The sequence below is a fragment of the Lutra lutra genome, chromosome 10 (assembly GCF_902655055.1).
Source record: "Lutra lutra chromosome 10, mLutLut1.2, whole genome shotgun sequence".
NCBI classification, from domain to species: Eukaryota; Metazoa; Chordata; class Mammalia; order Carnivora; family Mustelidae; genus Lutra; species Lutra lutra.
In genome coordinates, this window is record NC_062287.1 from 112,740,816 (window position 1) to 112,768,208 (window position 27,393).

A 27,393-nucleotide genomic window follows, 5' to 3' on the forward strand; every position below is an offset into this window, starting at 1 on the left:
AAAATTTTTTTTTTAGAAAAAGATTTTAGAGAGATAGAGAGAGAGGATGAGAGAGAGAGGATGAGAGGGGAGAGGGCAGAGGGAGAAGCAGACTCCCCGCTGAGCAGGGAGCCCAATGCGAGACTCGATCCCGGGACTCCAGGACCATGACCTGAGCTGAAGGCAGTTGCTCAACCAACTGAGTCACCCAGGCGCCCCAAGAATAAAAATTCTTTACAAACTCTTCCAGGAAGCAAGTAAAAGAGGAGGGGGAGGAGGAAACACTCCCGAACACAGTCTGCAAAGGCAATATTACCCTGTTACCAAACCAGAAAGAGATATAGCAAGAGAAGAGAACTATAGAACAATACAGAACAGTAACTCTTACGAAAATGGACGCAAAATATTCAACAAAATACCCACAAATAAAATCCAGCACTATACAGAAGGGATTATACACTAGGACCAAGTGGGATTTGTTCCAGGAATGCAAGGTTGGATTAATATTTGAAAATCAATTAATCTAATACACCAGATCAATAAAGACAAAAACGACATGATTATCCAGAGAAGAAACGACACAGAGAAAGCATTTAGTAAAATCCCATATCCTTCCCTGAGGACAGAATAGCATTTAGGATACTAGGAATTGCAAGGAACTTGCCCAGCCTGAAAAAGGGCATTTGGTAAAAAACCATGCTATGGTACTTCATGGTGAAAGTCTGAGTGCTTTCCTCTTAGGATCGGTAACGGGACAAAGACGTCTGTTCCCACCACATCTGTTCGACATTACATTGGAGGTTCTATCCAGGACAATTAGGCAAGAAAAAGAAAGGCATCCAATTTGGAAAGAAAGAAGGAAAAGTATTTCCATTCACAGATGACATGATTTTATATATAAAAAATCTCAAGGAATCCACTAAAAAATTATGATAACTAATAAACAAGTTCAGCAAGATTGCAAGATACATTCGTTTAGAGAAACCAGTTGTATTTCTATACACTTTCAATAAACAGAAAATTAAATTAAGAAAATAAATTTCATGTACAGTATTATCAAAAAAGAATAAAGCACAACTAATGTAAATGTACTTATTGCCATAGACTTGTAAACTTGAAAATAGTTAAAATTGTAAATAGTTAAAATGTGGTAAAATACCACAACAAAGAAAGTAAAAAAAAAAACTCAGGAATAAATTGAACAAAAGAAATGCAAAACATATACTCTGAAAACCACAAAATATTATTGAAAGAAAAGATCTAAATAAAGGGAAGACATCCCATGTTCATGGATTGGAAGACAACACGGTCCTATTGGCAAGACCCCCCACACTGATCTGCTGACTGAACACAATCCCCACCAGAAGCCCAGCTGAGTTCCTTACACAAACTGACACGCTGATTCTCAAATTCGTATGGAAGTTCTAATGACCTAGAGTAGCCAAAGCAATCTTAAAAAAGAATAAAGTTGGGGGATTCATGCTCCTCAATTTCAAAACTTACTACAGAGTAACAGTGTTCAAAACGGTGTGGTTCCTGGCATAAGGCAAGACACAAGACATTTAGATCGATGGAATAGGATGAGAGTTTGAAAAAGAAAGTCTGGGATCTGTGGTCAGTTGATTTTAGCCATGGGTGCCAAAAGTATTCAGTGGGGAAAAAATTACCTTCTGGGCAAATGATGCTGGAACTATATGGAAAAAAAAAAAAGAAGAAGAAGAATTTGGACCACCTCCTTACACCAAATGCAAAAATTAACCTAAACTAGATTAAAGACCAAAATACAACAAAGCTCTTAGAAGAGAACATAGGGATAAATCTTCATGGCCCAAGATTTGGCAATGCTTTTTAAGATAAAAAAAAGCATAAGCAACAAAAAAGCTATATTAGACTTTCTCAAAATTAAAGCTTTGTGCTTCAGAGGACATCCTAAAGAAAACAACAAGAAACCCCCAGAGGGCAGGAAATATTGGCAAATCATTTATCTGACAAAGAACGGTGGCTAGAATACATGAAGAACTCTCGTAACTCAAAAAGACAAATATTCTTATTTTTAGAAATGGATAAAGGACTCTGAATAGACATTTCTTCCAAAAGACCAGATGCACGAGTGGTCAGGAAGCCCGCGAGGAGACGCCCGTCACTAGTCGCAGGCAAGGCTAGTGAACAGCCCGTAGGAACTCCGCTTCTCGCACACCAAGTGGCCTCAACAACGGGCCAGAGAAGAACAAGCGCTCACGCAGAGAGAGGGACGGGGCCGTGTTCACACCCAGGGAGGGAATGGGCAGCGGCACACTCGCTCTGTGAGTTTCTTAAAACGCGAGACCTGGAGTTACCCTGACTCCGCCTTCCTCGGCCACGCGTCTCCCCAGGAGAAGTGAGACACGCCCGCGCACAGACGCTCCACCAACGCTCGCGTCCGGCGTCGCGAGCAAGACGCCCGGCGGAGCAGCCAGTGAAGAACGCCCACGCTCGGGATGGCATCGTTTATGTAAAACACCCAGAACGGCCAAGTCCATGCGGGCAGGAGGCCGACGAGGGGTCATCTAGGGCATAAGGGGATGGAACAGGGGCCCTGGGACACGGCGTTTAAAGGGGGATAGGTTTTGTTTTGGGGGCGACGAGAGATGGTTCTGCAGCTGCGGTAGTTGACAGCTCTGGGAATGTGGTGACGCCCTGGAATGGGACACTTCAAGTGGCTGGATTGTACAGGACATGAATGACACTCTAACAGAGCGGTTGCCAAGGAGACCATGGGAAGAAATGCTTAGGATCGAGGCTACGACAAACAGTCCCTAGACTTGACAGCAAAATGCAGCAAACATACAGGGTTCCCCGGGCTTCCCTGGGATTAAAGCATTCGCTCTGCGGAGGACCTGGTGAGGTGGAGGACGAGGACGACCCCAGACTGGGGAAGGACAGGTACAGATGACATTCCTGGCTTAGGACTAGTATTTAGAGTAAGTACCGATGTCTCACAACTCAAGAGTTAGAAACAGTCCAATTGGAAAGTGGGCAGACGACCGGGACATTTCGGCAAGGAGGAGATATGGGGCTGACATGCTCGGCGTCCCCAGCCAGCAGGAGGACACGAACTCCAAGCGATGACATACGGCTGCCCACCTATGAGAACAGGCCAGAAGAGAGCTGGCGTCCACACCAGACGCTGCAGGGGCCCAGAGAAACGGGGTCACCCCTACACGGCAGGAGGGGATGGGAAGTCAGTACAGCCACATGGGAGAAGGGCTTTGCCCTTTCCAGAGGACATACTCAGCGAGTACACCCCGGGGCCTTACCCCGGAGAAACGAACTCACGTCCACACAAAACCCATCCGGGGGGGTTCCTGCCAAATTTATCTGGGGCCGCTGTCATAAATGATCACAAACCCGGTGGCTTAAGATGACACGAAGTGATTCTTTCGCAGTTCTGAAGACGTGTTCCAGATGTCGGAAACGGACGTCCCGGGCAGGCGTGATTCCTTGCGGAGGCTCTCAGGAGGGAGCGCTCTGTCTCCCTGCTTCGCTTTCCTCTAGGAGCTGCCTGTGTTCCGAGCTGGTGGCCCTTCCTCTTGCCCACACCGCATCTTCCCCCTCTGCTTTCTGGTGATACGTCACTGTCCCCTCCTGTCGTCCAATCCCCCCTCCTCCTCCCTCCTGCAAGGATATTTATGCCGACGCTGCCAGCTCTGGGATAATCAAGGACCACCCCCTCACCTCAGTATCCTTAATTTAAGCATGTACACAGCGTCTCCTCTGCCCTGTGGGACAACAGTGACCATTCCAGGACTCAGGACCTCTGAGCTTTGGGGGCTGCTAGTCAGCCTATCAGGACTTGTGAGAGGTGCACAATGGGAACCCCCAACTGTCCAGCGGGCGAGCAGTTAACCAACGGGTGTGTCCACGCCCTGGAGTGCCACTGGCGACACAAATGAACGAGTGACAGAAACGCCCAGACTGCACGAATCTTGAGGGTCATGCTACATCGGAAGAGCCAAGTCCAAACAGTTAGGTGCTGTGTGGTCCCTACATACACCAATCTCGAAATGACAACATCATGGCAGTGGAGAGCGGGGGAGGGGTGTCGAGGGATTAAGCGGGGACAGGAGCGGAAGAGAAGTCAGTGTGACTATGAAGAGGCCACACCCGGGACCTGACACAGGACAGCCCGATTCTCAGCTGTCTCAGCGTCACCGTCCTGGTTGTGCCATGGACTCTGCTTTCCAGTGACGGGACCCCCAGGGCCACCTTGTAAAGGGCGCGTGGGGTCTCTCCGCGCTTTCTCTTATGGTTGCATCAGAATGTCTAAAAATACAAAGTTTAGTGTTTAAAAATGGGCCAAAGATCCAAACAGACATTTCACCCAAGAAGATACGTAACCAGCCAATGAGCCCGTGAAAACTTCCGACATCACTGGCCACTAGGGAAGCTTGAACCAAAGCCGCAGGAGATACCCACGTGGCGAGAATAAAGACGACAGACGGGAAACCGTCGGAAGGTTCGGGGTAAACAGAAACCCTCACCGACTGCTGCTGGTAAGGTAAAAGGGTACGTCCGTCTCGGAGAGCCGCCAGGCAATTCCGCAAGAAAGGAACGAGGCCCCCTTGGAGCCGTCCCGTGGCTAGACATCTCCGCAGGGTGGAGGGCAGCGCGCACACAGCTCGGAACCGCGTTCCCCGCAGGCAGGGACGTGAAACAATGTGAAAACGTCCCTCAGCTGGGGGTGGGTGAGCAAAAGGCGCGGCTGTCCGCACAACAGATACTTCCCAGCAATAGGAAGGAATGAATATTTTGTGGTCCCATAATTTGGAGGAGCCTCAAAAGCATGTCGAAATCCACTGGGAAAACAAACATTACATTTTCTACGACGGTCCAGAGCAGGGACATCCATGGTCTGCTGTGGCCGTAGGAGGGGTGGCTGGGGCCCAGCGTGGGGACAGGAGTGGACCCCGCATGGGCGCGGCGGGTCTTACGGTGGGGTGGGGGGTGTCCCCGACCTAGATCGTGGTGACGACTGCACAAGTCAGTAAATTTCCTGGAGTCACACTGAAAATGGGAGAATTTTATGGTACGTAAGTTATACCTCCACGACGTGGTGTTTTGAAAAACAAGTAAAAAAAAAAAAAATGAAGGCAAAGAACTAATTTTCAAATGAGTGACAGAAACACACTGAAAGGAGAGAGAAGAACAAGAGGGAGAGCGGGAAAAGAAAACCACTATCCCAAGCACTTTGAGGCCATAGTACTTGATTAATCGACTTTAATCTGGACAGAGTGGGAGCAGGCGGAGAATTACGAACAAGCCAGCAGGTGTGACTTGGCAACGGTGAGGGCAAAGCGACTAACCAGACAGGTCAGCTGCTTCCAGTCGGGAGTCTGTGTGCTGCTGGGGCCCGGAGGCAGTGTCTCACCCGGGACGGGGGAGGCTCCCAGGTAAGGGACACCCAGTGCAGACAGAGGAGCAGGAGGGACACAGGCACGGGTTCCAGATGTCCCCTGCGCATGTCTGGGTGCGTTTGCGTATGTGTAGGTGTATCCATTCCTGTGCGTTTCCTTAGCTCTGTGCACAGAAGGGACGAGAAGAGAAAACGCCAAGTAGCAACAGGCACACCCAGGGCCCAGAGTTTGGTTTCCAATAATTTCATACCCCCCGACCCGTTAAAGAGAACCAGAGCTCCCTGGAAAACTGGCGGTCTCTGGCGCTGGAGCAGAGTGTGTAGGAAATGAGCCTGAATCTTGCTTTACCAGAACGTAAAGAAATGCTAAAGAACAAACACTCAAAAATAATGAAATAAATTAAAAATGTGAGCACGTCACAAGGGCACAGAAGCCAGCTTGAAAGGGTTTCCAGCGGTCAGATCTGGGACACTCTGAGTAGCGACATAATTCAGGATGGTAAGAAGTAGCCTACAAAAATCCACGAGCCCGTGCATATAGATAATAAGTCAAAAGAAGTAAATAAACGGCGGAGAAGGAAAGTTTTTCCCACAGGACAAAGTTGAGATGTTTTGCCTCGGAATACCATTCTCACTGCACAGATTTTAGTACGTCGGTGGCAGACGGCTAGGGCTGGAGAAGCCGCGTTTTGCAATCAGCCTCATAAACATCGGTTCCAGGAAAGCTCTAAATCCAGGAGACATTTGTTCATAAGCAACAGGATATGTTCACGGCTTTAGATTACGTCCCCCAGTTGCTTATCAGCGGCAAAGCAGCCCAGAATGACTCTTCGATGGGTGATTAAAGCTGCATCACCAGTGAGGGCTGGAAAGCAACACGGGCCTCGGGGTGGGTCCCCCCGAGAAGGACACGCTGTCACTGACAGGACATTCCAGCTGGGAAGGCACAAGCCAGATCCAGCCAGAAGGAAACGTGCAGCAAACCCCCCCAAAATGGCAGGGCTGTCACCCCCAGAAACGTGAATGTCATGAGAGGCAGAGACCGGGCATGCTCCAGAGTAGAGAGGCCCAGAGAGCTGGCCCCCACCCCGGACCCCCAGACTGGACGCTGGCCCGGAGGGGGACGTATGTGAAAGGCTCGGCCACAGCTGCCAGCAGCACTGGGACACGGACGGTCAGGAGGGGAAAGGACGGGACCCACGTCTGCGGGCGGAGGCTGGGAAGTGTGCCATCGCTTTAAGACGGGGTCCCTTTACCTTGAGGAACCACCTGGCAGAAGGGTTGGGGCAAAGGTCCGTGGGGCATGTGGCTTATGAGGCAGGGGTTCAGCCACCAGCCATGTGGTTGTCCACGTTGGCAGGGGGCCTTGCGGTAAGGGGCGAGGTGCTACTATGACCCGTGGGCAGACGGCGGACGGAGGAGCGTGTGGACAGTTTCGACCTCACTCGTGTTCTTGCTGTCGTCCTGCAGTTCAAAATCACGCCCAAGTAAACGGGTTAAAAGGGCCCAAACCTCCAAGAGCTCCAAGGTGTCCCTTCAGCCTAGCAGTCTTAAACTGGGAGCAGCACCCGCCCCCCCCAAGGGACACTCGGCACGATCTAGGGACGTCCCGCTCGTCGGAACACCACGGCAGTGCTGCTAGGCCCTACCAGAGGCCAGGATGCTGCCTGCCATCCCGTGGCACCCACGGCAGCCCCGCCGCAAAGTCTGATGTGGCCCCAGATGTCAGCAGGGCTGCTGGGGAGGAGCCCCCCTTCCCTCCTCTGGCCAGAGAGAATGCTGCCCTGCTGCGGATGGCCGGAGGGGTGCCAGGGAGGGGAGGCCCCTGCGGCAGGGCAACGCCAAGTAGCCCCCACTGACGTCCGTCCCGCACTCATCCCAGGGGTACGGGCTGAGCGGGTCCCTGAGACTCAGAGTTCCGAGCACCCCGGCCCAGCACCCGTGCAGGTGACCTTTGGAGAAGGAGGGTCCGGTGAGGCCATTAGTGTGGTTCCCACTCGCTACAGCTGGCGTCTCTATGGAAGCAGGAAATCTGGACGAGGGAGGGAGAGGGATGGCAGGGCTGCACAGACCCCGGGGAAGGGCTCTGTGAGTAGAGGCGAGGAGGTGGCCTTCCGCCAGCCCAGGACCAAGCAGCCCAGGCCATGCTTCGATCTGGTCTCTCCGCCTCTGGGACAGCGACGGAAACTTCTATGGCTTAAGCCGCGTGGTCGGTAGTATGCTGTTACGTAGCCTCTAGCACACTCGGGCATCCCAGCCACGAGGACAAAGAAATAAGAGGACTCGGATGTGGGGTTCGGGGGAGGTTTCTGGAAGACTGGCCCAGCCCGAAGCAACGGAGATCCCTGGCATGGGGAAAGGCTGTGGCTCATGCCCACAGTGGGGGACGAAGGAGAGACCAGAATCTCAGGACGGACTGCCCCGGCGGCCTGGAAGGCCATCGCAGTGTGTGCACTGAAGGGGAAAGGCAGGAAAGCAGGTGTGACCGGAGGCCACGTGCCGGGACATCAGCAAGCAGCCCCTGCTCCAGCCGGAGCACGGGGACAACCAGAGCAAACCCCAGACAACTCATGGGGGTCCCAGAGGTGAAGGGCACCAAGCAAACAAGGACCAAAGATCTCACCAAAGCCTCCGCATCACAGCCAGCCCCAGAACTGTATAAAACAAGACAATTTCAAGAAGCCACGACAGATCAGCCCCAAGATCTGCGGTGTGAGGAGCCCAGTAGAGAGGGGGCTATTTGGCAGGGGAGGAGGGCCAGAGGGCCCAGGAAGCCAGCGACACACAGCCCAGGGTGGGCACTCCCATGTTCTAACTCGCTTGGTTGACCCCACAACCCGGGGTGCAGCCCTGCTAGGATCCCCATTTCGCAAGTCCGGAAACCAAGGCACAGAGAAAGCGGTGGCTTGCTTAGGGTCACACGGCAGAGAAGGCCAGAGCTCCCGGTTGTGAGGTTGTGCTCAGGAGGACCCTACGGGTCTGACCCTCAACTTCTAAAGACAAAATTGCAAAGAAGAAGGATTTAATTTTCCTGTTCCCCAATGTGGCAGAATGTGGTGTCAGATTTAAAAACAGTAGTAACCAAAGCCAGGAAAGGTGGGACAGGGCTGAATGATGGCACAGATGTGTACCCGCGTGTGTGTGTGTGTGCGTGCGCACGCGCGAGCAAGCTCTGTCGCAATGTAGGTTTTATCTGTGTATACAAATGCAAGTCTGTGTTTTGCAGATAGAGAATGTATCTTAACTCCGGCCTGCAGACCATTAACAAAAGCAATGCTTTCATGTTTGTACTTGGACACAGAGAAAATCTTTACTGGAAAAACGCGTCTATTTCAAAGGCCATATCTTCTCCCTATAAGCCTGTTAAATTAGGAACTGGAACAGAGATTTTAAAAAAATGTTCTGCTTAAAAAGTGAGAAAACATTTCTTCAGATGGAAGATAAAGTCAAAACATAAACACGATCAAGAAAGCAAAGACAGGAACATGCTTCCCGGCGAGATGGGCAGTGCGGCCAGCCCTGCTGGCAGGAGCACGTCCGATGTCGGCCGCGCTGGTGTGCACACTTCGAGTCAGCCCACTGCCGTCCTTCGTTATGCTTTTGTCTAAAAAAAGTGAATTAATCCAAGAAAGGGAATGAATCAATGTAAAAGCCCAGGTTGGGAAAACAGAAAGCAAAAGAGCAAAAAGGTAGTTTTTTGATAACAAAGTCTGTAATAACGTAAGATAAACCTGACCAACCACTCAAGGGGGGGGGGGGGGCAGCAGAACCGTAAGAGCCGAAACAGTGCGCGCTGCCCTGGGCGGAAGAATGGAAGGCACTAGAAATAACTGTTGCTCCCAGTGGCAACATAATTGCCACCTTCGAAGATTAAATAGCAATGAATATACCTCCGAGAGAGGCAGCACCGTTGATTTGGAACAAATTAGCATAAAACAGACTAAAAGGAGATTAAAGATCTCCTTAAACACACGCACCAGCCCAGATGGTTTTCCAACTTTGCTGCGCTTTCGCGCCTCAGAGAAGGTGGATCCCAGGCCGTCCCGGGGCGCAGGGAGAGGTCGGCGGAGCTCCCCTCCCTCCAACCCTGTATCCGCACACACCTGCGGGCCGGTGTCCTCCTCTTGCAAGCCGGAGGTGCAGGCCGCTGGGGATGCCGCCTTCCCTCAGCACAGAGGGGACCCTCTCGCGGGGTCAGTGGCTATTGGGCGCGCAGATGACACCCCCCGGGAGCTGAGCTCCACTTGGGGACGCTGGTGGTTTGCCATCTTTTGCTGTTTAGAAACTGCAGGAATAAGTCCCCAACCCACGGTTCATTTTGGGGGGGGGGGGTGTCCTGAGCTTTCACGCAAACCGCCCTCCGCGCCTCCAAAGCGGCGGCCCCCACACATCCTCCCGGCGTCCACGGCTGGGCCGAGGCTTCCCAAGCTCGCCGGCCCACGGGCCACCAGCCGTCAGAGAAGTCAAGCCCCCCAAGCTTTAGTTGACCTCCCCGTGATCGCGACGGAGGCTGCCGGCACCTGGTCCTCTGTCCGAAGCTCAGTATCTTCGTTCTTGAATTGTGCTTCTCTCTTCTATCCTTCTGTCCTCAGGACGTACAGGTTCCCCGCCTGACGAAATTAGCCTGATGTGTATGAATGAACCTGATGTGTGGGACCATCGTCCCCAGGTTATCATTAAAAAAAATGACTCGGGGTATTTTTTGCTGTGCAAAATATCTTTATGATTTTTTTTTTCCATCGGGGCATCATAGACACACAACACACTGCCCGTGATTAAAGTGAACAATGTTGGTGATTTTGGACACAGGAAACTGTCGGCACAGTCAGGATCACGAGCATCCCCGTCACACCTGCCCCCCCCCCCCGGTCTCTCTGTGGCCTTCTGGGCTCCCCCCAACCCGCCCCCCGCCCCCATGCATCCCAGGACAGCGGTCGGCCTGCCCTTGCTCTAGAGTAGTCTGCGATTCCTAGAGTTTCATACAAACAGAATAAGGCACTCTGAGCTCGTTCCCCTTCTCCTTCACTTCCTTCCTTCCTTCTCCTTGTCTGGCTTCCTTCACTCAGCATAATTGTTCTGCCATTTATCCAAAGCCGTTGTGTGTGCTCGTGGCTCATTCTTAGTCAGTTCTGAGTGGTGGTGTATCATCTCGCGGGGACACCCAGCACCCCAAGACCGCCACCCAAGCCAATGGCAGACGCTCCACCAACTGAGGAACCCGGGGGCCCCTCACTGTGATTTTAAATTGCATCTCCCTAATAACGAATGATACCAAATATATTCTCTGGTGCTTATCCATTTCTCTCTCTTTTAACAATTTTGTTTACTTATTTGAGAGAGCAAAAAAGAGAGCACGAGAGGGGATAGGGTGGGGGAAAGGCAGAGGGAGCAGCGGGCTTCCCGCTGAGCGGGGAGCCTGATACGAGGCTGGATCCCAGGACCCCGGGATCATGACCAGAGCCCAGGGCAGACGCTTCACTGACTGAGCCCTCCAGGCGCCCCCGTTTCTCTTCTTTGATGAGTGTCTGTTTAAACCGTTTGCCTGTTTTTGTTTTTGTCTTATTACTCAGCCATAAGCGTCCCTCTCATATTCTGGACACAAATCCTTTATCAGATGGCTGATTTGGAAATATTTTCTCCCTGTCTGGGCTTTATCTTTTTATCCTCTTAATACCGTCTTTCAAAGAGAGGTTTTTAATTCTGAAAAGTCCAAACGGTTGGTTCTTATCAGGGCTCATGCTGCCAGGGTCGTGTTCGACAAGCTCAGCACTCTGTCGCGGAGACTGTCTCCCGCGTCGGCTTCTGTAACTCTCAGGCTTCTATTTCTGTGATCAATTTCGAGTTGATCCTTGGATATGTGGCGAGATGTAGCTCCAAGCGCACCACTGGACGGTGCTCATTTTCAAACGTTGTTTTGGAACTTCAGGGTCATTTCCATGCAAATTTCAGACCCGGCTCATTAGTTTCCACAAAACGCCCGTGGGGTTCTGATGCCCGTTGCACTGAGTTCAGAGATGAGTATGGCTGGTGACCCAGCCGCGCGGCGCAGCTCTCCCCGGCCCCAGGGATTCTGTGACTTCTCCTGGCAGCGTTTGACGGGTCTCCAGGGCTCGGCGCTCGCATCTTCCGTCACACTGCCCTCTGAGTATTTCGTGTAGTTAACATTGGAGTAAGTGGCCTTTTAAAAAACAATTTTAGAGAGAGCGAGCATGAGTGGAGGGGGAGGGGCAGAGGGAGAGGCAGGCTCCCCGCTAAGCAGGAGCCTGATGCGGGGCTCGATCCCAGGACCCCAGGATCACGACCCGAGCCGAAGGCAGAGGCTCCACCCGCTGAGCGCCCGGGCGCCCGCTTCCGATTATTTGCCAGCAGAACGCCGCGGTAGAACCGATGCTTGCGTGTGACCTGCCTCTGCTCACGCACTCACTCCACGGTCATCTTGCCCCCGCACCAGGGTTCCGCACCGAGAACTGTGCCACCCGCACACAGAGAGGGCTTCACCTCTTCTTTTCCACCCCGGACGTCGGCGATGTCTTTTTCTTGACCGTTCCGCCCGCTAGAACCTCCCGGTTCGTGTGGACCGGGGGTGACAAGAGCTGTGTGCCCTTGTCCTGGTCATGCCCCCGATCTCGGGGGAAAGCATCCCGTCTTGGTGCAGCGTCCTAGCTGGCGTTATGTGTTGACAGTCGTACACACGGAGCGAGCTCCTTTGTGCTTTCTCTCTGCGGGGAGCTCTCGTAATGGAAGGCTGACCCGGACCCCGCTGCGGGCGCCAGGAGGGGGCCCAGGTGAGACAGACCTGGGTCACAGAACCCCTGCTCTGGTCCCCTGCAGCCAGGGCTGGGCCTCATCCTCAGGGTCCCCAGGGATAGTCCCCAGAGTAAGTGGGGGGGCACATTACAGACACACTCCTGGCTCCCTGCAGGCCCTGTGACTCAGAATCTCCAGGGACAGCCTCTGAAATTCTCCTGCTGGTTCGAGGGGGCCCCAGGGGGGTTCCGTCCTGGAGCGTCATGGCCCGGCCCTCTGCCAGCAGGGAGCTCCTGGCTTCCCCTGCCAGGGACACTCTCTCTGTCCCCAAGACGAGGACTTCTGTTTCCAGCCAGAAACTAATGCCATCAAAACCCTCTCTCTACAAACTCCCCAACAAAGCTCACTGAAGTGACAAACGTCTTCTATGGGCTCGGCTGGGGTCCCCCAGGGCCCCAGTAGCCACAGCGCTGACCCCGCACGCTGGCAGTCCCAGGCGTCCCCTCACCGGGGGACCTGTGGTGCGCCCCGGAGGAAGAGCCGGGCCTGCGACCAGCACGAGGCAGGAGTGGGGGACAGAGACGCCGGACGAACGGCAGCGAGCAGACTCGAGCCACAGAAACAAGGAAGTGGAAACCAACCCACCAAGCCAGGTGCGGCGAACGCAGAGAAGAGAGAAAGCCAGTTCGCGGCGGTCCCTGCTCGTGGAGCACGAATGAAGTGTCAGCTCTCCCCACGTGGGGACGGGCAGGTTCTCATGGGGCAGCGGGCCCATGTTTGCAGCGCGTGGGCGTCCAGGAATCCCTGCCCCATAGACATCTGGAGGGGCTCACGGGGCTACCCCGTCCAGGGGACCATGTCTCCAGAGCAATGTCCCCTCAAGAGGACACAAGGGAGCCCTCACTAGAGACCCCCACAGACCACAGGGAACGAGCCGCTGTGGGAACGCTGCAGAAGCCACCGCTGACAGAGACAGACCCTCCGAGGGCGGTGGACAGTGACATCGTGGCATGGATGATGACATCTTGATGCACATGAGGACATCATGACATGGAGAAGGATGCCGTGACCAGGATGATGGCCTGTGATGTAGACTATGACATCATGGCGTAGGTGATGACGTCGTAGCACGGATGATGACGTCACGACACAGGTGATGACATAAGCACATTCAAGTGACTGACTGACGCGACGTTGTGCGCTCCGAGGGAGACACCAGCTGCAAGGACTAAGTAAGCCCTCACACGAGGGCTCCCCGGCGTGGAGGATGGGAGCTCCCGGGACTGGAAACTTCGGCGGGGACTACCCAGTGGGTCAGACACATCAGAACAGCCAGCAACCCGGAAAGAAGCCACCGAGGGGGTGGCCGGGAGACAGAGCAGGAAAATACGAGGGACAGCTGAGGCGGACAGACTGAGATGGCTGAGCCGACGTTCCCAGGGCCGATCGGAGCCATGAGGGCAGCGATCCTTGGTGCTTATGTGCATACCGTGAAAAGACACGAACCCTCAGATTCAGGCATCACAGCGGACGGCGGGATGGAGAGAGCTTGCCGCACCCGCCCCGGCTCCACTGTGGAGACACGACCTAGCATCAGAGTCCCAGGGGGTGACAGTGGCACTAAGGAGCTGGACAGCACCCAGAGGACCCCGTGGCGTCCGTACCTCAGCCCACGACCTCTTCCCCAACAGACCACCACCCAACGGCAGAGGCAAAATAGGACAATTGCAGACAAATGAAAACTGAGCTGACCGTGCAGACCTCCCTGAAGGAACCACTGAAAGCCCTTCAGGAAGAAGGACATTAAACCCCAAGTCCAAAGCAGAAACCCAGCAAACCTGCCAGCGAGCACGAGCTGGGGTCGATGGCACACAAGCGACCAACGCAGAGAATTTTTAAAGGCGAAACGCAAACACGGAGGACGGCAGCATGGGTCGGGGCGCAGGGTGGGACCTGGGGTGGAGGCCCGTAGACGGCAGCGGGCAGGGCACTATCTGACCCTTGCTGCCCCGAGGGCAGTGCGAGAGGGGAGGCCTGGCATGTGCAGCCAGGGACACTGTGCCGGCTGCCGACGGCGCGCCACAAATTAGGCTCTTCTGGAAATGACCTGCGAGCAGAAGCAGACTCCTGACCGCCGCGGGCCAGGCTCTGCATCAGCGCCTCCCCAGCACATCTCCCTGGACCGGCTCGCCTCTGCCGAGTGTGCGATGGAAGGGGAGGCCTCCCTTTCCCCAGTACCCCCTGAGTCTCCACTCTGCTCTGCCCTTGGGAGTCACACCCACGCTGCCCGGGGCTGTAGGCCCCCTCCCACTGGCTTTGGTTCCTCTGACCCCCAGCCCCTCAGGGACCGTGGCACTGCTGGTGCTGGCCTGGCCCACTGGCTTGTCCTGTCCACTCCCCATCCATGCCATCCTGGGTGGGCCTTGGAGAACACAAACCTGGCCATGACCACTAGTGCTCTGAGGACTTTGGGGACCAGCCCGTCCGGCATCTGCAGGCTCTGGGGCCCAGCTCCAGTCTTGGAAGGGAGGATCATGTCCACACCCGCACGCCAGGAGCCCAGGCAGGCCTCTCCACGGGGAAGGCGGGCTCGCTCCCAGGGTGCAGGAGGAAAGCACGCGGCATGCCCAGGCTGGCGACCACACGGAGCCACGGGGGCATGGCTACCCCCTCTCCCATCCGCCACTGCTCCTTCCCTCCCTCCCAGACAGCTCGACCCAGCACTGATGCCACCTCTTCCAAGAAGCCTTTGAGCCAGAGCAGACTGGGCCCGGCACTTGTCCCCCCGACGCCCACAGGCTCAGCGCCCTTGCTGGGGCCCTTCCTCCTCCCCAGATACCAAGGAGGCCCTGATGCCCCTCAATCCCGGGGCGTCCCCCTGGCCTTGCATGGGGTGGGCTCTGGACCACAGACCCTGGTGAGTAGGACGGTGTGAGCAGCCAGGGGTGGGAGGGCTGGAACCTGTATAAGGATGGGAGCCCGGAGGGCAGGGCTCCTGCTGTCCACACTGCCTGCCGCCACCACAGTTCCTCCTGCGGCCAGTTAGGGCCCTTGCATCAACACGGAAGACCTGCTCAGGAATGACAGGGGTGTGGACCAGGCTCTGGAGGCCATGAATGTGGATGGACCGCCCTTCCCAGGACCCTAGGTGTCACAGGACAGAAGCCCAGAGATTCCATGGGCTCCAGAAACCGCAGAAGTGGGGAGCGGTGCGCAGGCCAGAGCCGGGAAGGGGAGGGCGCCTGCCCCCCATGCCCCTCGGCACACCCACATCGTGCACGTGGCGAGGCTCGGGTGCAAGGCGTGGCTCTGGCCGGGGCGGGGTAGGATTTAGCCCGGCTGCTCACGCCCTGCTGCGCTGGGACCGGGGCTAGGGCCCTTCCCGGTGACGGCATCTGCCCGGGATGAGGCCCCCTGTCCCCCACCAGGGCTCTGGAGAGCCTCAGCCACCACCCCCAGGCTGGGGGCTGCGCAGGGCCCCTGGGGACCAGGCCAACAGCTCAGGCTCTGGCAATGCCGTGGCTCGGGCTGGGCTGACTTATGGTGTCGGCGGGAAAGCAAAACTCCTCCGTGCAAAAGCATTCCACAAAGGGAGCCTGGCTTCCCCGCTCTCGTGCCTCATTACCATTCTGCAGGCGTCCTGGGCACTTCATACCAGCAAACAGTCTGAATGCGGAGCCCCACATTCAGCAAACAGCAGAGATGCTGCTCCCCACGCCCGACCTGCCCATTAGCATTTGCGCACAGCCCCCATCTGCACTGAGACAATGGTCCTGCCCCTGGATCCGGAGTTGGGGGGGCCCGGGCATTTGTTGGCACAATTGTCCCTTGTGCCCACTCCGGGGGGCGGGCAGGGAGCGCATCCCGGGGGCTCACCAGCAAAGTGGCCAGATTCAGGCCAGAGCGGAATCCCGACTGCATGGGATGGGGCTGCGGTGGCCCAGTGCCCAGTGGGGTGGGCGCCCTGGCCCGGTCCACAGGCAGCCCTGAGGTGCAGGGAGTGGCCATGGCCCCTTTCCAGAGCGCTTTCTGCCCTGCTGCCAGGGGACTGGGACCCCACGCAGGGGGATGCATGAGGGGGTCGCCGCCTGAGAACCCAGCACTTGGCGGGCCGGGCGCCTGTCAGCCCAAAGCCTCAGGACCAATATAAGCTTGTCCCTCTCTGCCACAGTCAAGACTATGACTCTGTCCTTACAGCGGCCGGTAAGGAGGCATGTTCCCCTGGGGGCCAGGAAGAGGTCCCAGAAGGGAGAGATGGACAACAGAAATGCCCGAAAAGCAAAGACATGAGGTGTTGAGGAAGGGGACGAGGGTGGGTACACAGAGTGGGCTCCGGAGGTCCCGTCCCCGCTCCACCGGGAATGGGGGATCAACACGCCTGGGCCTCTTCCATCCTGCCAGCCTCGGGGCACCAGCTACACATCACGACTGAGGCAGGGCTGGCCCCTCCAGCCCAGCGCGTGGAACAGAGCAAGAGGAACGGTCCCTCCAGGGTGGGGTCCCGCCTCCTCAGAAGGACCTGACTTTGAGCTGGGGGTGGGGGGCAGGGTGTCACGGGGCAGACGCCAGGTCCATAGGAGCCGAGTGCCCGTCCCCATCCCCACACCGCCACCCAGGGCGAAGGCTTCTCACCAGAATTGTCACAGCTGTCCACAGAGAAGTGGTCTGGCTTCCGGTCCTCTGAGACAGGCTCGCACGTGATGTGGGGGACTGTGAGCACCTTCTCTCCGGGGTTCAGCCCATTGTCCTTGTCCAGTTTGAACTTCTTTCTCTTCACCTAAAACGACAAGAAATAAGTCAACAGTTCCTGGACGTCCGCTGGCCCCAGAACCCCTTGGCAGTCCCCGCTGGGCACCGGCCAGAGAGCCAGGCCTCAGGGCCAAGCACTGGCCTGGTGCATGCAGACGGGGGCGGCCACAGCCCTGCGGAGAGGCTGGGGTCCTGCGGGGGGCCTGGGCTGAGGGGCAGGTGGCCAGAAGCCGGCAAACAGGTAAACGACCCAGAGCGCACAGGCGCACATGCCAGCAGGCTGCCAGGAGCGGCGGTGTGTGCCGGGGCGGCCAGTAGGCGGGCCGGGGCCGGCAGAGCTGCTCTGAGGGGTCAATGGTGAGGAGATGGGGGACTGGGAGGGTGCAAGGGCTCTGGGGACAGCTGGGCATCCCCACCAGGTGTGGGCAGGGACACCTCGTTCACCACAGCAGACAACCACAAACGACATCCTTGCCCAAGGCCTGCCCAGCCCCCCTGCACCACGACCTCAGGCCTCTTCCCCGAGCTGGGATGCCCCTCCTTCCCGACCGACACCCACCATGCCCCGCAGACAAAGTCTGACACCAGGGCCCTCTCGAGAGCCTTCTCTGCCACCACAGACCAGATCCCGGCCCGTCCTGCACCCTGGGGCTCCTTCTCGGCCCCCCCACAGCCCCAGCCTTGTAGCCCCCATCCCACACATCCCTGGGGCCAGGGGGACCCCTGCAGGGCAGCACCCGGTCATGCTCCCCAACCCCCACCCGGGCCCGGAGTGGTGGGGCTCCTCTAACAGAGCTCAGCTGAACCCAGGGTCAAAGCCTGGCTGGGAGCTGTGGCCCCAAGGCCTCCCGGCCCGCTAGCGAGGGATGCCGTCCGGGGGGCAGGCAGGGGCTGTTACCATGACAGACTTCTTGGGCTTGGGGCTGGGGGACAGCAGGGCATGGCTGCGAGCCGGCTTGCGGACGTAGACCTTCCAGGTGCAGGACTCGGGGTTCTCAGCCGCGTAGCACCTCCACGCTGTCTGGATCAGTAGGAGAGAGAAGCGGTCAGCGGCCCAACCGCCTGACGGCCTCCAGTGGGAGCTGCCGGCACCCCAGCCTGCAGGCCAGCCCCCCACTTCCCAGGGCCTCATGTGCTGCCTGGGACTCACAGCTTGAACGCCACGCAGGTCTCCATCTGTGACCCCAACGCACCTGCCACCCCCTCCCCCAGCCTGATCCCTTCGTAGAGGCAAAGACACCCGCCGGCTGCCTCTCCTTGGGCCACAGCCGGTGGGTGTGCGCGGCAGATTCAGGGACGGGCTCAGAAACAGAACACCCGGGCTTGTGGGCACCCGGCAGAAGGGGTGGGGGAGCAAGGCCCCTCCCAGAGGCCCAAATGCAGGGTCCCGGGGCCTGGTGCCATCTGTAGTCATGGGGAGCCTCTGGATAGCTGCTGATGAGGACGCACCCTGGGGTCCTTGTACTGGCAGTGGAGCTGGCAAGGTCCCAGGCGGCCGTGACACCCCCCACGATGGGGACCTGGGCAGACAGGGCAGCCCTCATGCCACCTACGGGAAAGGCCACACAGGCCTGGCCCCTCCGAGGCCCACTTTGCCAAGCGGTGGGCACGCGTCCTGCCCACGAGCGTACTGCCCAGGAACTGCGGTTCCCACCTCCCCGGGGACGTGCAGGCCCGCAGCCCCTTGAATGCCCTGCCTCAGCGTGGGCTTTGCAGGGGACTCGCCCCCAAAGTACCAGACTCCACGAGGAATCCACCGCACTCCCCTCCTGCCTGCAGTCTGCCCACAGCGGGCTGGGCTGGTTTTACGGCCTGATTTATGGTCTCCCCGAAAGGAGAAGGCTGTGGGGCCATAAAACCAGGCCTGCGGGGGCCCAGCCCCTCAGCTTTATGGCCCCTGCTATTTCCTTCCCGTCCAGGTCCATGTCCAGGCCCCAGACGGCGGGTTCCGGAAGGGCTTCAGAGGCACGCGGGGAGCCCGGGGCTGAGCTCTGGCTCCCAGGCGGAGCAGTGCCTGATGGCCAGCGTCCCTCACGGGGCCACACAGGGCACAGGAGACAAGGCCACAGGGGGACCCGAGGGCATCTGTAGGGGGCATCCAGTCCTGGGCGCAGCTACCCCACTGGGCAGAGGGCCCCACACCCACGGCTGGACACCGATCACGCCTGCGCCCCAGGATCCCCCTCAACTACTCCCCGGGCCAGCCCTGGGCCCGCTCCTCCCCACTCTTCCCTCCCCAGACCCTCTGGGACCTGGTTTTCAGATGGTTTTTGGTCTTTGTTGGCATGAAAAGAACCAGCCATTGTCTGGTGGGTTCCAGGGGCCCTGGTTCACAGGGTGGGGCAGGGCGCTCAGGAGCTCAGGGCCCCTCCTCCTACCCCGCTGCTCTTAGGCTCTGTCTCTCCAGCCCCCAGGCCTCATCACAGCAGCCCTGGGGCCCCGATCAGCCACTGCAGGGCCCTGGAACCCAGGGTGTGGCCATGCGATCGGCTTACCAGTCCCACCTGCTGTCATAGGGGTGTCCAAGCTCCATGGGGTGCCATGGACACCCAGAAGGTGCCCAACTGCACAAGCAGGGCCCCGGCCCCCATGGGGGATGGCCACATGGGGACCCTTCCTTTTTCCCTCCCAGACCTGCTCCAGGGCAGAGCGGGGGTGGGGTGGCATGGGCCGGGCGGGGGGTGGCCACGGAAGGAGGCTGAGAGGAACAAGACGCCAAAGCCGGCCTCTGTGGCTGGGAGGGGAGAGGCCCATGGAAAGACCCCTACCTGGGAACTGGTCAGGGTGCATCCCCCCGGCCCTCCCTGAAAGGATGTGACCCTCTGCAGGACCCTGTAGGGAGGGAGCCAGGCACCCCGCGCTCCCGGGCCCACTAGCTGGCGTGGCCCCACAGTCTGCATCTCGACTCCGGAGGGATCCGCTCCAAGCGTCACGGCTGAGAGCAGCTTTGGGATCTCAGAATGGACGCTGAGATCTGGCGGGTGTTGACCCGCCGACGCGAGGCCGCGCGCACCCACGGCGGGTGCTCTCACCTGAATGAGCGAGGCTGCCGCTGGGATCTGCCTGTTGAAGTGCTTCTGTCTCTGCTTCTGTTGCACCTTCAGGGCGAAGCCGGAGCCGAGAATCCCCTAGGAAGCAGTGAGACCAGGGCTCATGTCCACTCCGGCAGCCACTGCCCGGCCCAGCCTGGGGGACACGGCAGGCGCCAGGGGCGCAGGGCAGGGGCCTGGTTGCCAGCCTGGGCGGAAGGTAGCCCCGTCTGAGAGGGTCTGCAGCTGCATGCCCGGGACTGCCAATAGGATAGACGGGACCAGCTTGGTGGGAAGCGAGCCCCTCGTCTACCGCGGAGACCAATCGTACTCATGTGTGCGGCACGTGCACGGAATCCAGACATGTGCCCGTGGGGAGTGACGTGTCACATACGCCCACGCCCTACAGGGACACACAGACACATGTGCCCACACGGGCAACTAGAAGGTGCCACCCTCATGGTCCACAGTTTCTGGGGAGGACGTAGGTCAAGGCCCAGCTCGGGCCTCAGCAGATGCACAGATTCCGCCTCCGCCATCGTGGGGCGGCTGCTGCTGGGGCCTCCCCGTGTCCCCTTGGGGTGATTCCACGCCTGCACCCTGCTACCGAAGGCCCCCACTGACCTTTGCCCACACCCACTGCCAAGGACGCTCTGGGGGCAGGTGGGCGGGGGCGCCTCGGTGAGCGGGCCCTGTGCTCGGGGGAGCCCCACTGAGGGAGCGTGCACAGCCCCACCACACAGCACCTACCGCTGGGAGCGCGAAGAAGGAGATGGCGAACACAGAGAAGCAGGAGGCGATGGTCTTTCCGACCCACGTCTGGGGCACCTTGTCCCCGTAGCCGATGGTGGTGACCGTGACCTGTGAGAGGAGCCGGGGGCAAGGGTCAGGCCCGGAAGCTCAGGACACATGACTGTCCGGTCCGAGCCCACTGCTCTGCTGACACGGGGCTCCTGCCCAGAGGACAGCTGATTCTCCCAGAGCCGAGGCCATGCAAGGAACGAGGCCGAGCCCCAGCAGGACTCCCTGGTGCACCACCTGCCCCGGCCCACAGCAGGGCCGCCACCCAGGAGGCCAGAAGCTCCCACCGAGGCTGGTTCTCGACCAGGAGGACAGGGGTGAGGCGCCATTTCCTGACGTCACCCTGGGCACCAGATGGCTCAGTCCCCCTTCTTCCGAGAGAACCAGATACAGCCCAAGCCCTCTTCTCAGTGGGGGAGCCGACCCTCGGAGGTGGCGGTGGGACCACGGGCACTGCCCTGCCCCGGGCTCCCGTCCCGCTAGCATCTGAGATCGGCTGCCGGCGGCCTCCAGCATGAGCCTGAACGCGCCATCCCACAGGAATTGAGGGCCCAGCCTGGCTGTGCCCGTCACTCAGCCCCGACGTCCTCGGGCCCATGCCTGCCTGGATGCTGGGCCCTGGGGCCGCCTGTGGGCTTTGCTAGCCTGGGTTTTGAGCCTGGCCAGCAGACCAAGGATGCCCGGGTCCCACGTCCTGTGGGCACCTGTTCACACCTGCAGGCACAGTGGCCCAGAGCATCCATGTGGCTTCCTGCCTTTGGAGGTGAGCCTGGATGGCACCTGCCCGCCCCGCGGTCAGGTGGATCCTGTTCTGAGCAGCCTGGCTTCTCCCCTCAGGAGCCTCCAGGCCAGGCCAGGCGAGAACAGACTATGGTAGGCCTGGGAAGGTCTGCACGCAGCCTTCCCTCGATGCCCGGCCCAGAGGAGCCAGTGTGGGCAACGGGGGACAGAGAGCCAGGGCAGCCCACAGAACAGATGCCAATGGAAGGTGAGGTCAGACAGGACATGGTGAGGTCTGCGGCAGTGGCTGTCCATCCCAGGACCCTGGTGTATACGCCCCACCAGACGTGGAGTTCAGAGGGTGGGAGAGACCTAGTGGCCACGGCCAGGCAGGGACACCCATGGGACCGCTCACAGTGCTGGAGCAGACAGGGGAGGGGGCAGGCAGGACAACAAGCCCATCAGCGGGCAGGTGAGTCTGGGCAAGCGCTCAGCTTCTAGCGCTGGGGGCAGCCAGGGCTGGGCACTGCTGAGCCCACGGCAGCCTAACCACGCATCTGCTTGGGATCCTGGGACTTCCACAAGGCCACCGACCCTCAGAAACACACATCCAACCCCCCCAACATGGAACACATGGTGCTGCCTATGGCCCTGTCCTGTACAAGGGATACCTGAGCCCGTGGAGGCAGGTGCAGACCCACAAATGTGCCTCCCACGCAGCTGGGGCACCACACGCGCGCGTGTGCACACACACACACGCACAGACACACGCACCCGTGCACACCCGACCGCGGCACAGGTGCCTGCAGGGTGGGACCAGACCACCCCAGGGCTGAGGGCCAGCATGACGACCAGCTGGCAGGTAAGAGGCCCTGGGGAAGCCTGGAGCGCCCTCTCCCACGGCCTGCGCCCCACATGGGAGGCCTGGGCCGCAGCTGCCTGTGCAGAGCACCCAGGCGTGCGGAGCGAGGGCAGGTCTGGGGCTGCGAACGGGGGAGGGCGATGTTAGAGCTGCACCTAGCCATTCCGAGAAAGTAAAAATGTTCGTAAAGTCTTTTTATTTATATAAACATAGAACAGGTCTGCTGCCATTTTAATAAATAAACAAGAAAACTTCTTAAAATGGCTCAGGGGTACTTCCCTCCGTGCTGAGCATGGATAGGTACAATCCACATGGACAGAGGCTCTCTGGGGTCCACGGTGACCGCTGAGAGTGCAGAAAGCACCTGAGACCAGTAAGTGTGCGAGTGGCTGCTGGGCAGGGTGAGGCGGGGGCCACCGGTGGGGGGCTCCCACCTCAGGGGCTAGGTTTAAGGACGTCCCGAAAACTTAAGCATATGACCTTTTAAGTGATCATAATGAATATTAGAAGAAAACCTAGTGACGGGGAAGCAAATGGGGGGCCACAGGCAGGGCCCCCAAGACCATCTCCCTGAGCAGACCAACCAGCACCCCAAACCCCCCAGCCCTACGACAGCTGGGGTACTAGGGCTCCCTGCGGCGGGCCAGCGGACACTGGGTGTCCAGCCAGGCGTCCCCCACCCTGCGGAGGGCACGTGGCTCTCACACCAGGTCACAGACCCACGTTGTTACCGATGTCCTTTGGCTCTCGGAGGCCCATCCCCCCCAGAGCTGCTGCTCTTCCTGAAATCACAGACTCGGGCAGCTCGGGGCGGCCCCTCTCCTGCCACCGCGCTCGCCACTTGCCCCCAGCCAGGGTGGTCCGGGGTGCAGAGCTGCACATCCTGGGCCCAAAGACGTGAGGAGACACAGCACAGCCCCCGCGGCCCTCCTCTGGTGGCCGGCCACCAGGCAGCGGCCCAGGCGGACCAGCTCACATGCAAACCCGCAGACGTGTGACACCGGGGATAGGGCCGTGGAGGCAGGCGGGAGGGGAACCGAGCCATCCTCATCCTCTGGAGGCTAGCGCTGGCGTGTGTGCTTGTCTCTGTGTCTTTGCTCACATTTTGAGGGGCAGGAGGTTGAGGGAACTTTCTAGAACAATCCCCTGAGAAGCCAGCCCCAGTGTTTTGTGCTCCTCTCTAAAGCAGCCCCTGGAAGGCCAACCTCCAACGAGATGGGAGGCCCAGCCCAGAAACCGGGGCTGCCCTGGGGGGGTTGGCCGGCCCATCGGGAGGCGGTGTGGCCATCTGTCCACATGTGGGTGTGACAGCAGTGCTGGTGTAGACACCGAGGGACTCACACCAGTGGTGCATCCACTTGGCAAACTTGGGATGGTGTCATGAGTTAGGGACCAGCTTATGGAGGAGAGACTGAGGCTGACAAGGGCAGGTGCTGTACGCGAGGTCTTATCACTGGTACGTGACTGAGTGGGCACAACCCACTGGTCCATACCGTGACATGGCCAGAGACAGCCATGCCACCACGGGCCACCAACTTGCCTGGAGGAGGCCTGGAGGACACAAAGGGGGCAGTCAGGGTGGCAGGACGGTCTCAGGCCGAGACTGGAAAGGGCAGGGGTCCCGAGGGTACGCTTGGCCCCGGCCACCATGGAGCTGCCCTGGGGGCCCTGGCCTGGCTGGTGGGAAACAGCCACGAAGGGGACACATGCTGGCACATGGGGGCTGGGGAACCGCCTGGCCAGGCAGGCAAACGATGGGTCAAAAAACAGCAAACACCCCAAAAGAAACGGACTTCCTTTCCTTGGGCAGAACAAAGTCCCTGAACACAAACCCACACAGACCGAAGCCTCTCCTTCCGTGAGTCCACGGTCTCGCTCACAGGGAGCTCCGGCCCCAGCACCGGCCCCGTGCGCTCATGGGCCCACGCACCGGCTGGGCTCGGACAGGACCCGCAGACGGCACACTGTAGACAGGAGGTGGCCAGGACCCCTCTGCCCTTCTCCTGTGCACAGCCCGGAGCCCGGCACAGAGGCTGATGTGTCTACCCTCTAGCAGGGCTCCGGGCCCCAGGTGACTCCGCTTCAGGTCTCAGCTCAGATGTCACTGATTCAGGAAGCCCTCCCTGACTGCCAGGGCCGAGAAGGTCCTCCAGGGACCCTGAAAATCACCTTGTGCAGACCGTGGCGGTAGCTCCGAGAGCAGGAGACGAGGGCAGTCGCCGTGTCGCTGCGCCGGTGCTGGGCAGGACAGCAGCAACGCACCATCACATCTGTGCGTGGAGAAGTAGGCTTTCCTGCCAAGAGCCAGCCTCCCCTGGAGAACCGGACAGTCTAAGGAGAGTCCTCATCTGCGGCCTTCCTGGGCCTGAGGCCCTGGTGAGCCTCATGCCAGCCTGAGGAGGTACTCTGCGGCCTCACCGTTTTACAGATGGGGAAACTGAGGAACGGACTAATCCCATGCTCACTGGCCCCAGGACCAGTTCAACGGTGCCGCTGAGTTGACATCCTTGGAAGTAGACGCTGTGGTCTGTCCCCCTCATCTACCCCCCCACCCATCCTGAGGCATCCAGGAGCCCCTTCTATGTGGCTGGCCTCGCCCAGGTCCTCGGGACAGGGATCAGAAACATGAGGCCCTTGGGGTCAGCAGGGGCTGAAACACCTGCTCTGAAAGGGGCTGAAAGTGCTAGAAGTGGGGAGCTGGTCAGGGGCAGAGCGAGATTCTCCAAGCCAGAAGGGCTCAGGGGTGTGACTAGACCCTGGCAGCCAGAGATACTTTAGTGTGAATTAGGCTGCTATGGGTCCAACCCAAGTGTCTGGCTTTGGGGAAGGCCTAGAGAGCTGTGGCTGGCAAGGGCCCCCCATGGTTCACAGCCAGCCTTTGCCGCCTCCTCACTGGGTACCCGGGGCCCCAGGCTTCCTATGTCCTTGCTGACGGGACTTCTCCAGCTTTGGTGGGTGTGGGTACTCGTTTGCTACCGAGTTTACAAACGGGCCTGGAGAGGTGAGGTAACCTGTGCAGGCCACACAGTTGGTGGGTGGCAGAGCTCCTGATCACGGAGTCACCTGGATTCCTGTCTCACAGCGTTCCCTCATGCTGACCACGTCTTTTCCCAAAAGGCTGAACGTGGAACTTTCTTGCCCTCACAGACACAAGCTGAACCCCCACTTCAGGAGAAACGAACCCTGTTTGCTACCTACATGGGGCCTTCCAAGCCACAGAAGAACTCCCTCACACCCCCCAGGAATCAGCCCGTGAGCAGGAAGTGCAAGAGGCCCCACTCACCTTGTGGGCTCCTACTCAACCTGCAAAACCCATCGCCAAGGTCCTTTCTCGGGGAAGGAGCCCACAGTCCTTCCCCCACACCCGGTGGTCTACAGGCACAAGCTGGGGTCCTGCAGACTTTGGTTCTCAACCACACAGCACCCGCAGGCTCTGCAGAGAGCTCCAGGCAGAGAAAGCCCCAGAACCGGTGGGGTCTTAGTGCTGGGGTGGGGTCCTGGCTTGCCAACCCCGGGCTCACCGGCCTCAGTTTTTCCAGCTATGGAGGAGGTCCTGACACTGGCCCTGTGTTCTTGGTGGTGCTGACGGGGCTTCCATGTGAATGTCTTGGGGGGTCCTGTCCTCACCCAGGCCCTTACTCAGGCCCCAGGCCCAGCTGACCTCACCCGGCCAGGAGGCAGTCCAGCCCTGGAGGCTGGACCCTTCTGGAACTGCCGGTTGAGGAGAGAGGAAACGGGAATCAGACTCTAAACGGCGGTTGAAACGCAGGGACGGGCTTCCAGCACATTCGCTCTAAAAAGACTAAATTTAGAGCACGGGGTAAACAGAGCCCAGCAGCCTCCGGATTTGAGAGACCCCCGGGCGCTAAACAGAGGAGCCCGTGTTTGCAAAAACGGCTTTTCCCTCCACTCAAACTTTAACACAAACAAACGCATTTTGTTCCAAGGGCGAAGAAAAGTCTTAAACGCCTCAGCAGCCGGGCATGGGGCGCCACCCCTGGGGGGGCGGGGGGGGGCAGGGCGCCACCCCCGGGCTGCGGGACGAGAGCAGACACTCAGCCATTGAGTGGATACCCCCGTCAGACGACCTAGAACCGAGGCTTGTGGGGGGGCTTCTCATGAAGTCTGGCTGGGACTCCGCCATCCTGGGCTGAACGTGTCCCCCCAGACGTCACACCCACGCAGACCCTCAGAACAGGAGCGTGTTTGGAAACAGGGCCTCTGTCGAGGTGGCTGCGGGGAGAGCGCGCTGGAGATTCTCCTGGTCTCCCCGGGCAGGCGCTAAACCCAAGACAAGTGTCCTTACAAGGGGCAGAAGATGTGGCCGCACACCCGGGGAGGCCTGCAGCCCCGGCAGCTGGAAGAGGCAGGAAGGACCCTCCCCGGAGCCTCCGGAGGGACTGCGGCCCTGCCCTCGCGTCCATCTTGGACTTCTGGTCTCCAGACTGGGAGAGACCACGCTACTCTTGTCTTAAATGCCTCAGACTGTGGGACTCCGACGGCCTCGCCGGGAGGTAGATACCCCGCTGTCCCTGGTGCCACGGCTCGTGAACTCAGTCATCAATCCATACCACAGACACCGCTGAGCCCAGAGGCTGAGGACACCTGGGGCCACCCCCACACACCCCCAGCCTGGACAGGCTCCAGGGCCTCGGCGCACCAGCTCCCCTGCTCTCCCCACGCGGGCAATGGCCCTATCCCACCTCCCGATGGCCCAGACGCCCGTTTTAGGGTCTATCCTGCGCATCCCTGAGAAGCCAGTCCGGCTTCTGGTCTGCCCGAGCCCAGGCCTGTGGGGTGAGGGGCGTGGGGAGCGCAAACGAAGCCCGGGACGGACACCGCGTGGAGAGCAGAAATGGTCTGGCATGCGGCCTTTGCCACCCCCCCATGGGTGTCCCAGGGCAGCACCCCCTCTTCTGTCTGCCCCGGGCAGGGAGCCTCGGGGCCGGTGCCCCCTCCTGCGAGAGGGAAACGGAGACAGGACATGGGGAAGGGGCAGAGAACGAGTACTGGGCGCAGTTGCAAATCACCAAACTCGCTTGAAATCCGCAACCAGGGCCAGCCCCGTCTTGCAATTCTTGAGCTCTGTCCGAGACGCGCCAGGAACACAGCCC

The 27,393-nt window shown here is 58.9% G+C and overlaps 1 protein-coding gene across 6 annotated transcripts in view; it reads right to left on the minus strand.

Moving 5' to 3' along the window:
* Nucleotides 1-27,393, minus strand: part of KCNQ1 (potassium voltage-gated channel subfamily Q member 1) — a 309,854-nt gene that overhangs the window by 199,872 nt on the left and 82,589 nt on the right. For all 6 annotated transcript variants that reach the window (XM_047747252.1, XM_047747251.1, XM_047747250.1 and 3 more), the window contains exons 7-10: nt 20,647-20,757; nt 19,900-19,995; nt 17,766-17,888; nt 16,751-16,895 (exon numbers count right to left, since the gene is read on the minus strand). In XM_047747252.1, coding sequence (XP_047603208.1) covers nt 16,751-16,895; nt 17,766-17,888; nt 19,900-19,995; nt 20,647-20,757 — 475 coding nt within the window. The remainder of the gene's footprint in view (nt 1-16,750; nt 16,896-17,765; nt 17,889-19,899; nt 19,996-20,646; nt 20,758-27,393) is intronic.